We start from the raw sequence: 12,327 nt of genomic DNA, 5'->3' as shown, positions 1-12,327 counted from the left end.
GACTTATCCTTTAGTCCTGAAAGTAGTTGTAATGCAGAAACTATCTAGGTAACTGTGGGGTGTCCTGATTATGCAGACTGGTTTACAAAATTCACAAATTGAAACAATCATCAGCATCATCTGTTTAATACAGAACTCTTACTCTCCTCCTTCTCCAGGTGGAGCCATTTTATGTCACCCTGTCACTGTTCGACATCCAGAACGGCAGGAAGATCTCCTCGGACTTCCACGTGGACTTAAACCACCCGTCCGTACGGGGCATGGTGCCCAGTAACACCAGTCAGTATATGAACGGCGGAGGGGACACCCACCCAGAGGGGCAACGGTTGGTCCACGGGGTGCCAGAGGCAGCCATGCAGTATCCAAGACAGGTACAAATACAGAAAAACATACCTCAAAACAAAATAAAAACAGTAAGAAGAAAAAAAACAAAACCAGAGTCATGCTCGTGTCTCTGTGAAGCTGTACTGGACACAGCGGTGCTTTGAGCTAAATGTTAACGTCAGAGTGCTAACAATGACTGGTATGTTCACCATGTTCAACATCTTTTTTGCTAATTGGTACTAAACACATAGCAAAGCTGAGGCTGATGGGAATGTCATTAGTTTTCAGGTATTTAGTCATAAACCAATTGGACAAATTCAAATGTGGACCCGATGATGGCGCTAGAGGAAAAGACATGTGATCACCAAAGTTATTGCAATACATCCAGAGGGGGACATGAATGTGTGTACAAGATTTAATGGCAATCCATCCAATAGTTGTTGAGACGTTCCATTAACTACAATGTAAAGCCATCCGCGGCAACAGTAAACGGTCCGAGAATGTGCGCCGGGAGTGTGGTTACGTAGTATTTTTTTGTTTTGTTTGTTTTTTTTAGATTATTTTTGGGGTATTTTTTTGCTTTTATTGGATTGTGACGGTGAGAGTTATGAAAGGTAGAGGGACGGGGATGACATGCAGCAAAGGACTGCGGGTCGGACTCAAATCCCGGGCCGCTGCGGTAAGGACTCAGCCTTGGTACATGGGGCACCCACTCTACCAGGTGAGCTACCGGGGTGCCCCGTGGTGATGTACTGTAGTTTAAAGAGCGAAAGAGACACACCTGACAGGCGGGAGGGGAAGTGAATGGGCCTAACAAAAACAAGGCTTTCATCCAGGAGACCACTGTTTGTGTCCCCTGCGTCAATCAGCTGTTTGTTCGTGTCCATGTTCACAACGTTCAGTGTCATTTTCACTGTACAAACGTAGTAGTTTAAAGCCCAACTATGTATTTATTTCCTAAACCTACTGACAGTGGTTTTGATGCCAGAAATAAAGTGACACCGAGGGGCATGACAAAGCGGCGGTATGTGACATGTTGGGATGAGAACGTGTTGCAAAACCACAAATGTGAACCTGCTGGTGGCGCCAGAGGAAAAGTCAGGGGATCAACAAAGTCATTGGGAGTCATCCTCTGGGGAACATAACAATATTGAATGAATTGTTGAGATATATCATTCTGGACCAAAGTGATCTCTAGCATGCCGTTAAAAAAACATCATGCTTGCTCAACAACTCCCCCACCTAAATGTGTCTTTTGTTTCATATTCAAATCCATCAATTCAGATGTAAAATACGTATTTGATATTGTGGAAATTCTAACATTTTTGTCGTCTCCACAGGGAGTGTTCTCGGTAACGTGCCCCCACCCAGATATCTTCCTGGTGGCTCGCATAGAGAAGGTGCTTCAGGGGGGAATCAACCACTGTGCCGAGCCGTACATGAAGAGTTCAGACTCCACCAAGGTACTGACCCACCCATGAACCTCCATCACCGTCCTTCCACACCAAGCAGCATGTTCCCCCGCACTCAGCAGATTCCACCAGATTGTTCCACATTATACACAGATAATCATCCTTGTTTTTAAGTGCTGACCAGTTGCACAGACGCTCAACACAAGCATTGACTTTGGCTGTACAAATGTGGTTGTGCACCCTGAAGGGACCGCGGTGGGTAGTAATGTGATTCAGGAGAGAAGAAAATGTGTTTTGCAGCGTGTATGGCAGCATGCTGAATATGTAACAGTGCTGCAGGGCTGAGACCAACTCGTGTGTCTAAGTGATGTGTTCCTGTTTTCCACTAGGTGGCACAGAAGGTCCTGAAAAATGCCAAGCTGGCATGTTGCCGGTTAGGCCAGTACAGGATGCCTTTTGCCTGGGCAGCAAGGTACTTTATCGCTTTTAGTAATTAAGATTTTTTACTGAATGTTCTGTCTGCATATAATCAGGTTTTCCCCTTAGTTTTCAGCAAACAGTTCTGTGTGCTTCACACCTGCACCACAGCCCATATACAGTATATGGAGGACGGAATCTGCCCAAATCAAAAATGAATAAATTAATTAACAACTCGATAAATAAATTAATACATAAATAAATAAATAAATATGCCATTGAATGTACCAAAATGAATATTAAAAATAAGTGTAGGCATAATTAATTGATACAATGTGACATCAATTTATATTTTTGTTTTAATTTGCTCCTTTATTTATTTACCTTTTTATTAACTCCCCTATTTATCTACTCTTCCATTTCATTGTATGTATTTATTTTATTAACTTTTAAAATGATTTATTTATTTTAAATTAATTTTTTATTTATTTTAAATTTATTTATAAATGTATTTATTTATTTTGAATTCATTGTTTATTTATTTAAAATGTATTTTTAAATGTATTTATTCATTATTTTATTTATTTATTTATGCATGCATAAATAAATAAATGACTCGATAGATAAATAAATAAGTATGTCATTAAACGTACCAAAAGTAAAATAAAAATAAATGTAGGCATTCATTAATTGATTAAATGTGACATATATTGATATTTCTGTTCAAATTTGATTTGCTTTTTTATTTATTTATATTTGTATTAATTGTCCAGTGAAATATTATCATCCTAGTACTTCAAACAGTTTACGTAGGTGCGTTCAGGACAATAGAACTGACTCTTCTGTTCCTTCTTGCAGGCCTTTGTTCAAAGATGCTTCAGGGACGCTTGACAAAAGTTCTCGTTTCTCAGCTCTGTACAGACAGGACAACAACAAGCTATCCAATGACGATATGCTCAAGCTGCTGGCCGATTTCAGAAAGTTAGTAACGCTTCTATGAGTGCTCTGTATTATAAACTGTCTGAGTAGTCTTTCAGATGTTCTGGAAAGGCAAATATGGAAAATATGTTCCTATAGGTTGTACTTTGGAAAATTATGGTCAGTTTTGAAAATTAGATGTTTGCTCACATCTATGAATGTGGTGTGTGTGTGTGTGTGTGTGTCTATATACCATTTGTAGATGATAGCAAAGGCTAAACTGGAGTTTATTTTTCCTTCCCTCAGGCCAGAGAAGATGGCCAAGCTGCCTGTAATCCTCGGAAACCTTGATGTTACCATTGACAATGTAGCCCCCGACTTGACAAGTAAGGCCTCTAAATTCTCTCCGTGGAGCCAACATGTGAGATGAAAGCTGCTTCTGCTCAGAGCAGACTGTTTATATGGTCTCCCTCCCTCCCGCTTCTGTATATAGATTGTGTTACCTCATCCTACATTCCTGTGAAGCAGTTTGATGTCAGCGAGAAGACCAACATCTTCTTTGAAGTGGAGGAGTTTGTGCCGTGCATAGCCAAATGTTCTCAGCCTTTCACCATCTACAACAATCACCTCTACGTCTACCCAAAGCACTTGAAGTACGACAGCCAAAAGTCATTCGCAAAGGTATCACAAACTTTTATTAGTGTTACTTGGCAGGTTAATTGACACCAGAGGAGGAATTATGTCCTCCATATGTAGCCTAAAAGTTTCCTATGTTAGACCGTAAAATTAAGATATTGTTACTGGACAGATTCTCTAACTTAAGGGCAGGTCCATTATTTTTGAGTTTTCTGTAGCTCCACAGTGACGTTTCTTATGTATTTGAGTGTTTGGATTTGAATACATAAGAAACACCAGCTGACTTTCTGCATGATGACGCTGCTACATACTGTATACAGTATACAGAACACAGATGGATCCGCTCTTTAAGTTCTTGTGGTCTAAAGCTACAGCTCTTTTCTCTCATATTGTGTCTAACTGGGTCAGTTTTGCTCCTTGTGTCTGTCCTCAGGCTAGAAACATAGCTGTCTGCATTGAGTTCAAGGACTCCGATGAGGAAGAGGCTGTTTCACTGAAGGTAAACTCAAATCTATCCTGGAAGTGCTTCCAAATCCCCAAAAGGGCAGCCCCTCCCATCACAGGAGCCAACCAACTATTGTTATCATTTCACAGTGCATCTACGGCCGACCTGGAGGACCCTTGTTTACCAAAAATGCCTTCGCTGGAGTATTACATCACCAGCAAAACCCCGAATTCTACGATGAGGTGAGACACACTGCAACAAATGTCTTAAAACGGAAAAGGTAAGTCAATACAATCAATGACTGAATGTTTATTTGTGCTGTTATTTCTTTAGTTTAAGATTGAGCTGCCAACCCAGCTCAACGAGAAACACCATCTGCTCTTCACCTTCCATCACGTCAGCTGTGACAGCAACAGCAAGGCCAGCACCAAAAAGAGAGACCTGGTTGACGCTCAAGGTAACACTGATTCACAATCATCATGTAAAATATCTGTATTTTGTGTATTTTTACTGGCTCTTAGCTGACTATCTGTCTGTGCTCTCAGTGGGTTACGCCTGGCTCCCCCTGCTGAAAGATGGCCGGGTGACCTTGAATGAGAGTCAGATCCCTGTGGCCGCCAACCTGCCTGCTGGATACCTCAACTGTCAGGAGGGTGCCAGCAAGGTAGAGTGCATCCTCAAGCTTGGCTTCATCTACTCAGAGTTCAAGTTTTGTCCTCTCTTTTTCATTCTTTAGTCCAAAGCTGATTTAAATAAACATGTTTTGATGAAAGCCACAACCCACAATATAAAAACTTGACTTTTAATGGGATATGAACGTCTGCAACAAAAGGGCATATCTGTAGAGATAATAGCCAGGTTTCCACTAAAAGGTGGTTTAAAGACCCGTGGAAATTAGTCCGCTGACGTATGAAAAAGCAACATGACATGAGACAAGGGCTGCTGGTGGTCACAGCGGTAAACACACTCTGCAGCCTGCAGTTCAATGTGAAATAAACGTTTTGTCTCACTGCGACGCCGTTTACTGCTGCATATATTTACTGATGCAAGAGGAGGAAAATGAAACTAAGAGCGTCTGTCTTCGCAGTAAATCCTCTGTTGAGTGTTAAATGGTTATTTATTTGTGCTTTAGAACGTAACTGCCGTGAAACAATCAGGTAATAACTTTTCTTTCTCTCATTCACAGCACCACCGCGCTGTCTTCTTGTTCTTTTAACGTTACCGCTCACCATCGCTATATATCTCTCTCTCTTTTTCTTTCTGTCTTTTTTTTTTATGAGTCAGGAAGCTGACAGCAGAGCCTAACTTTGCTTACAATGTCATCAAACAACGAGAAATGCTCTCCCCCATCAGGGAGGTAAAATGGCCCCAAAAAATGGCCCCATAACTTAATTTAGACTCTGGTCCCTGCAGTCGAAACGAAATGAGTTCCTCAAAAGGTTCCTAGTTCCGGGGGAAAGTTCTTGTGGTGGAAGCGGGGCCTATGACATGAACTTAATGCAGAATATTTATTGAATTATTGAGTGAAGAATTGTTGTTTTGTCTTTGTATTACAGCATTCAGGCCCTGAAGTCAAATGGGTGGATGGAGGCAAGCCTTTATTTAAGGTGTCCACTCACCTCGTGTCCACCGTCTACACTCAGGTTAGTTTTTAACAAACTTTTTTCTCTTTTTCTTCTTTTTTGTTGTCAAATCTGAATTTGTGCTGTAGTTTCATTAAAACCCAGCTTCATGGAATAAACCTCTGTAGTCTGACCTTCTTTGTGTCTCTCACAGGATCAACATTTGCACAATTTCTTTCATCACTTTAAGAGCACCACGCCTGCACCGCAGGTGTCAGGAGGAGAACTGGTCAAATACCTGAAGGTAAAGCGATGAGTATAAAAGCAAGGGATTCAGTACAAATACTGACTTTAATGCATGCCAATTAATATTAAAGCATAAACATTAATGCTTTTTGTTCAATTAATTTAATAGTAATCATAAACTTTATTTATAAAGCACCTTTCATACAGGGGTAGTAGTTCAAATGCTTTACAAGAAAGTGAAGAAAACAAAAGAAAAGAAGAATAAAAACAGACAGATTAAAAGGCGCATATACTGAATGATAAAACCAAACAATAAAACAAATCGAGGTGTAAGAACAATAAAACCTGTAAAAGATAAGTATAAAACAAAGGTAGAGTGACAGCTAGTTAAAGGCAATGCTGAATAAATGTTCACAGAGCTCGCATCTCTTAGAGCCTTGGGTGGGGAATTCTACAGTTTTGGTGTATAGTTAAAAAAGGCTGAGCTGCTGCTTTTCTTATTTGTGTGATAGTTTGTATTTTAAAAAATGGCAGCAGAAGCTCTAAGAGGCCGTAAAGGATTATAAAACGACAAAGAGTTAGTAATATAGGCCAGCCCCAAACTATTTTAGATATTATGTAGATTAAATTTTCTCAAATATGCATTCAGTTTTATTGGAATTATATAGTTTTGCTTGATAATATTTATTTCTAAAAAAAAATGTGTAGACGTTATGTCTGCATTGTAGGTGAATTAATTGGCTAGTAATGGCTGTACATGTTTGAGAGAACCGTAATGCTACACTGAGTCATATTTAAATCCACGATGTTGACATACAGGCTACATTTCAGCGTTGGTATATACCGTATAACTGAGTGCACAAGCTCTGCAAGGACGTATAAATAGAGGATTGGGAATTAAGTCTGAACGGAAAGACATTTGATACTTTTTTGGATACCTAAAGGGAAAGGTCGGCCACGTTTTCATACTTTAACTTCTATGTATTAACTTGTTCAGGTATGTAGCTCATACTCACCATGAAACCGCGGGCTGTCACTCTTGATTGGAGTTGAGTCACGTGGAGATTAATGTTCTACTTTGTGCTGTAGCTCGCCAACAGCGCATTCTTCTGGACAGTGTGTGAAGGGCTTTTTCTATTGCTGTTTATACAGGATTTAATTATTCCATACCTGCAACGATTAGGCCGTTACCAGTAAATCTATCAAATATCAACCTCTAGCTGGCGTGATTCTTTTTCCACTTTTTTTCTGTGGTACTTGTTGCTCAGTTATCACCTTTTCCATCGCTCACTCTTATTTCAGTTCATGGGAAACTCGGGTCACTCTTCCCCTGGCAGACATTGACACGCAGAGCGACACTTAGGCCAATGCATCTCTTGGGTTCTAATGTAAACACAGCAGTGAACACAAACAATAGCCAGAGGGTCAAACAGCAAGTCAGCCATGTTGACTGGCAGCTCGCCAAACAACTGCAGAGCTTGTGTTGGCTTCCTGTACACGGCAATGACGCACCAGTACCTCCAGTACACTCTGCCATGTTTCAGTTAACTGAAGCATAAATCGTGGGTGATTAGCACCGTGTTTTTCTCTCATATCTTCCTGTTGTTGTTGTTGTTGTTGTTCTTAGATAAGTTTCTTCTGTGCTCTTTATTTGAGCGATGAGAGAAGATCATGTCACGGTTTTCTGCATTTATTCCCATCATTATACCCGAAAAGCCATGCAGTCAAACGCTACATAAACGTATCTCTGTGATGTTTTACCCTCAGAGTCTGCATGCCATGGAGAGCCATGTGATGATCAAGTTCCTGCCCACCACCCTGAATCAGCTGTTCAGGGTGCTGACCAGCGCCACCCAAGAGGACGTGGCAGTCAACGTCACCAGGCAAGTTTCCCTGAGGCGATCCTTAGACTAAACAACAGCTTAAAATAATCGTTTAGGATTTTATAACTTTTATTTTTATAAATCGCTCTTACAAGTTTTATTCTGTTTGTTAGGTGCACATATTATAATTTTGACCTTGTATTTTTCCATTGCAACCCATTGTTGTTTTGTAGCTTTTGTCGATGATATTTTACTCGCTGTTCACCTTAACTTGTACGGCACTTTGCTCAACTCCAGTTGTTATACAAATAAACTTGACTAAAATTCAAGTAATTCCATGTAAATGATGATTAAAAAAAGTGACAGAATTGTACATATATCACACTTTGAGCATTTATGTATCAAAGAGAACTCTTTAGAAAGATGCTTTTGATGTAAAATTTGCAGATTTTCAACGATTGTTTCCATAAATTACAACTATTTTTTAATTCTTGACTGTGAAAACACCAAAATGATGATAAACATATTTTGCCTGATGGAGGTCATGATGGAGGTCCTGCACTCAGCAGGTTGTTTTGTTTGTTGACTACATTTAAATGCACAAAATATTCAGATTTTTGACCTTATTTTGAAAACAAAAGACAATATTGTTTCTAAGCTGTTTACATGGCTAATGAAAATTAATATTCCACTAATATTCCCATTTACATGCAGCCGTGCATACTTTTACGATTAACGTAACCGATGGCGGACTTGTTCGGCCGTGCAAACACAGCCTCCCTCTTTCATTCCTTCAACCACCTTCTTGAAAAGGTCAGCGTTGCAATATTTGTGCATATCCAAAAACCTGTTGATAGCCAATCCATCCATCCTAGCCAAGTCTTTCATAATGTTTAAACGTAGGTATGTTTTTCCTCCCTACCAGAAATTTGGGCTTTTCTTTGGGCATGCATCTCTGCAAATGTCGGCTAGTTGGTTTGTGTACAACGCACACACCTGAATGTAAACAGGCAAGAGGCCGTGTGTCGCAAACTGACGTAAAAACCCCAATTGAGACGCATATTCTGAATGCACTACATACATTTCCGAAAAATGCTCCTAAAACCTGGAAATATCAGCATATCCCACATGTTTTAATTGGAAAATGCTCCATTTGGAATAAGGCCTAATTCAGATTATCCACACAGAATATGCTGTTTACATGACCTCTATCAAATTTGGTGTGCATGTAAACGTAGTCACTGTCACACCACGTCAGTAAGACTTTCTGGTGTGCAAGATCTTTGTGGTAATAATTTAAAATAAAGAAATGTGTCACTAAAAACTGTTAATAAATGAGGCCTCCAGCATCTCCTTTCCTCACACATGCATTACTTTTCCATTGTTTCCTTTCAGAGTCATGATTCACATTGTTGCCCAGTGCCACGAGGAAGGGTTGGAGCACTACCTGAGATCATATGTGAAGGTAAAATTCACATGTCACATATCATGTGACATCATCATATCATTTTAAGTGTATATTTTAGTACTCATAGTTCTCTCTGCATGTGTCTGATACAGTATGTGTTCAAGACCGAGCCCCCCACGTCCTCCACCGGCCGATCAGTGCACGAGGAGTTGGCTAAAGCCATGACTGCCATCTTGAAGCCTTCCACTGACTTCCTCACGAGTAACAAGCTCCTCAAGGTAACATAGTTGTACTTAAGGATGTAAGGATTACATGGTGTGTGATTATAACTGATATGAATTTGCTCTTTATTGTTCTCTGATTGATGTTTGTCTGCCCTGCAGTACTCCTGGTATTTCTTTGAAGCCTTAGTCAAGTCCATGGCTCAGTACTTGATTGAGAGCTGTAAAGTGAAGGTAAGTCTGCCATAACATGTGTTTGACTCAGAGATGTCTGCTTTATGACTGCTTAGGAGCTTCACTGTGGTTTACAAACATGCCAAGTCTTGTGGACAGCTGCAGTACCACAGACAAAGTATTATGTATCCACAGTCGGTCCCACACTGCTGTGCACTTTAATTGGCTGCATTTGTTCATACCCCATAAGCAACCACATCCCTGTGTTTAACCTCCACTGGCATTATGTGGAGGCCACGGTGGAAGCAAGTAAATGCTCCACAAGAGTAGGTCACACCAGTCTGGAAACTGTGTTTGGTTACAGTACAAGGCTGGGGATATTCTACATTTTTGCTACTGTCAACAAATCCAGCGAAAAGACCAAAACCAACAGCATGTAATGAAGGAACATGGTCTCAGTGCAACAGCGTGGCTCACTGACAACAATGGTAGAGATGAATAAGCTCTGTCATGCTTCGGCTATACAAACAATACTTGTGGTTTTGGTCTTTTCATGGAATTTTTTTGACACAAAAACCAACACACTGGTATCTTCACAGCAGTCCATTAGTTGCACTGGATTAATACATTTTTCCCATCACAAACTTCCGTTTCTATCCAGCTTGGTTTATCTCTCGCCTCACAACTTGGATCATCAGACACTTTTAAACTTCATGCTGTATAATAACATTTGTACCAACGTCCGTGATGTGTCCTACAGCTGTCAAGGAATCAGCGCTTCTCAGCATCCTTCCATCACACTGTGGAGACTCTGGTCAACATGATGATGCCACACATCACTCAGAAATACAAAGACAACCTCGATGCTGCCAGGAACGCCAACCACAGTCTGGCGGTCTTCATCAAGGTCAGGAGCCACAGTTACTGTATCTGGCTTGGTGTTTTAAAGTGTATATATACTTATTTATGTCTTATTTTCTTTTCCCCGTCCTTCTGTAGCGCTGTTTCAACCTGATGGACAGAGGCTTTATGTTCAAGCAGATCAACAACTATGTCAACTGTTTCATGCCTGGAGACCCAAAGGTACATGATACAAACAGTAACAGCATTTATACAAACTAATTGTAGCGCCCTGATGGGGGATATAAGGCTGTGCTCTATATATGTTTTGGACAACGTTGTGTTTGAGGTTTGTATTTAAGCTGCCTCACTGGTTTCTGTCATTTCTGAATGCAGACGCTGTTTGAGTTCAGGTTTGAGTTCCTGCGTGTTGTGTGCAACCACGAGCACTACGTCCCTTTAAACCTGGCCATGCCATTTGGAAAGGGAAGGATACTGAGATTTCAAGGTGAGGAGATCATCCAATTTACGTCTTATCCTACAGCTTATAAATATATAATAAAAATGGAATTAAATAGGTTTGCTGTTGATGTAGCAGTCTTTCATTCTAGGAGCGCACTTAGTTTTTTTTTGTGTTCCTTAATTAGCTTTATTATCTCCAAATGATACCCCGGAGTCACGTGATACTGTAGTAGGTAGGTAAAAGGGTGCGTTCATGTCATCTCCAAAAAGAGCAGTCTTCCATCTAATCATTCAACTATGACCAGAATGGGTCAAATGATTCGCTAAAAAATCTAAACTTAATCAGTTAGAGCTGCAACGATTAATTAGTTGTTACCTGTTGATTAACAGGTAACACCCCGGTAGCTCACCTGGTAGAGCAGACGCCCCATGTACCAAGGCTGAGTCCTTACCGCAGCGGCCCGGGTATCGAATCTGACCTGTGGTCATTTGTTGCATGCCATTCCCTCTCTCTCCCCCTTTCAAGACTATCACTATCTCTGTTAAATAACTATTTTGATAAGTGATTAATCAATTTGAGTAATTTTTCAAGAAAAAAAGTCAAAAAGTTCTCTGATTCCAGCTTCTTAAATGTGAATATTTTCTGGTTTCTTTACTCCTCTATGACAGTAAACGGAATATCTTTGAGTTGTGGACAAAACGAGACATTTGAGGACGTCATCTTGGGCTTTGAGAAACACTGATCGATATTTTTCATCATTTTCTGACATTTTATAGACCAAACAACTAATCGATTAATCGATAAAATAATCAACAGATTAATCGATAATGAAAATAATCGTTAGTTGCAGCCCTACAATCAGTTATCTTTCAGTTTCACGGTGGATGTGGCATGATTTATTTATCTTTTTCAAGACACTGTACAGAAAGATTATACTGTTTATACTCTGCGGTTGTATTTGTGTAGAGAAGCTGAGATTGTCTCTTTGTGCAGATGTGGGTGATTATGTGTGCAGGTAGTTTTTTCTGTCTTGAAGTGGTTTGGAGTTTATGACTTACTGTCATTCCTAAAAAATCTGATCTTTTAAATGCTTGCATGCTTAAAATGCAGGTTTTAAAAAGACTAAAGTAGACGAAACAGTGCATTTCACTTGATTACAGTCATTTGGGGGAATCTCTGAGTCTGATTTGGGATTGCTTTACTTTTCTTAGATAATGTTGGAAACCATCAGTAGCTTTAATCCTGTTTGTCTTTTTCTGCAATGATCACTGTTGATGTGGAGCAGCAGCTCAGTCACACAGCCTGAATCTGTCAAACATAAATTCCAGGATTTTGCTTCATATAGATTGTTAGATGAAAGTCAACAAGAATCATTTGTCAGTAAGGGAGATCTCCATGATTTAATGGCATCAACAATCTGTATACTGCCCAAGCTTTC

The 12,327-nt window shown here is 40.0% G+C and overlaps 1 protein-coding gene across 5 annotated transcripts in view; it reads left to right on the top strand.

The window, feature by feature from the left end:
- zmp:0000001200 (dedicator of cytokinesis protein 9) overlaps positions 1–12,327 on the top strand; it is a 111,050-nt gene that overhangs the window by 69,728 nt on the left and 28,995 nt on the right. For all 5 annotated transcript variants that reach the window (XM_037789447.1, XM_037789444.1, XM_037789445.1 and 2 more), the window contains 19 exons: positions 159–371; positions 1,665–1,787; positions 2,126–2,208; positions 3,012–3,134; positions 3,378–3,457; positions 3,565–3,752; positions 4,141–4,206; positions 4,302–4,394; positions 4,486–4,609; positions 4,698–4,816; positions 5,709–5,795; positions 5,929–6,018; positions 7,728–7,843; positions 9,179–9,248; positions 9,344–9,469; positions 9,575–9,646; positions 10,347–10,493; positions 10,586–10,669; positions 10,823–10,934. In XM_037789447.1, coding sequence (XP_037645375.1) covers positions 159–371; positions 1,665–1,787; positions 2,126–2,208; positions 3,012–3,134; positions 3,378–3,457; positions 3,565–3,752; positions 4,141–4,206; positions 4,302–4,394; positions 4,486–4,609; positions 4,698–4,816; positions 5,709–5,795; positions 5,929–6,018; positions 7,728–7,843; positions 9,179–9,248; positions 9,344–9,469; positions 9,575–9,646; positions 10,347–10,493; positions 10,586–10,669; positions 10,823–10,934 — 2,116 coding nt within the window. The remainder of the gene's footprint in view (positions 1–158; positions 372–1,664; positions 1,788–2,125; positions 2,209–3,011; positions 3,135–3,377; positions 3,458–3,564; positions 3,753–4,140; positions 4,207–4,301; positions 4,395–4,485; positions 4,610–4,697; positions 4,817–5,708; positions 5,796–5,928; positions 6,019–7,727; positions 7,844–9,178; positions 9,249–9,343; positions 9,470–9,574; positions 9,647–10,346; positions 10,494–10,585; positions 10,670–10,822; positions 10,935–12,327) is intronic.

Source organism: Sebastes umbrosus, chromosome 13 (genome assembly GCF_015220745.1).
Source record: "Sebastes umbrosus isolate fSebUmb1 chromosome 13, fSebUmb1.pri, whole genome shotgun sequence".
NCBI classification, from domain to species: Eukaryota; Metazoa; Chordata; class Actinopteri; order Perciformes; family Sebastidae; genus Sebastes; species Sebastes umbrosus.
This window is presented reverse-complemented; position numbering and strand designations above follow the sequence as displayed.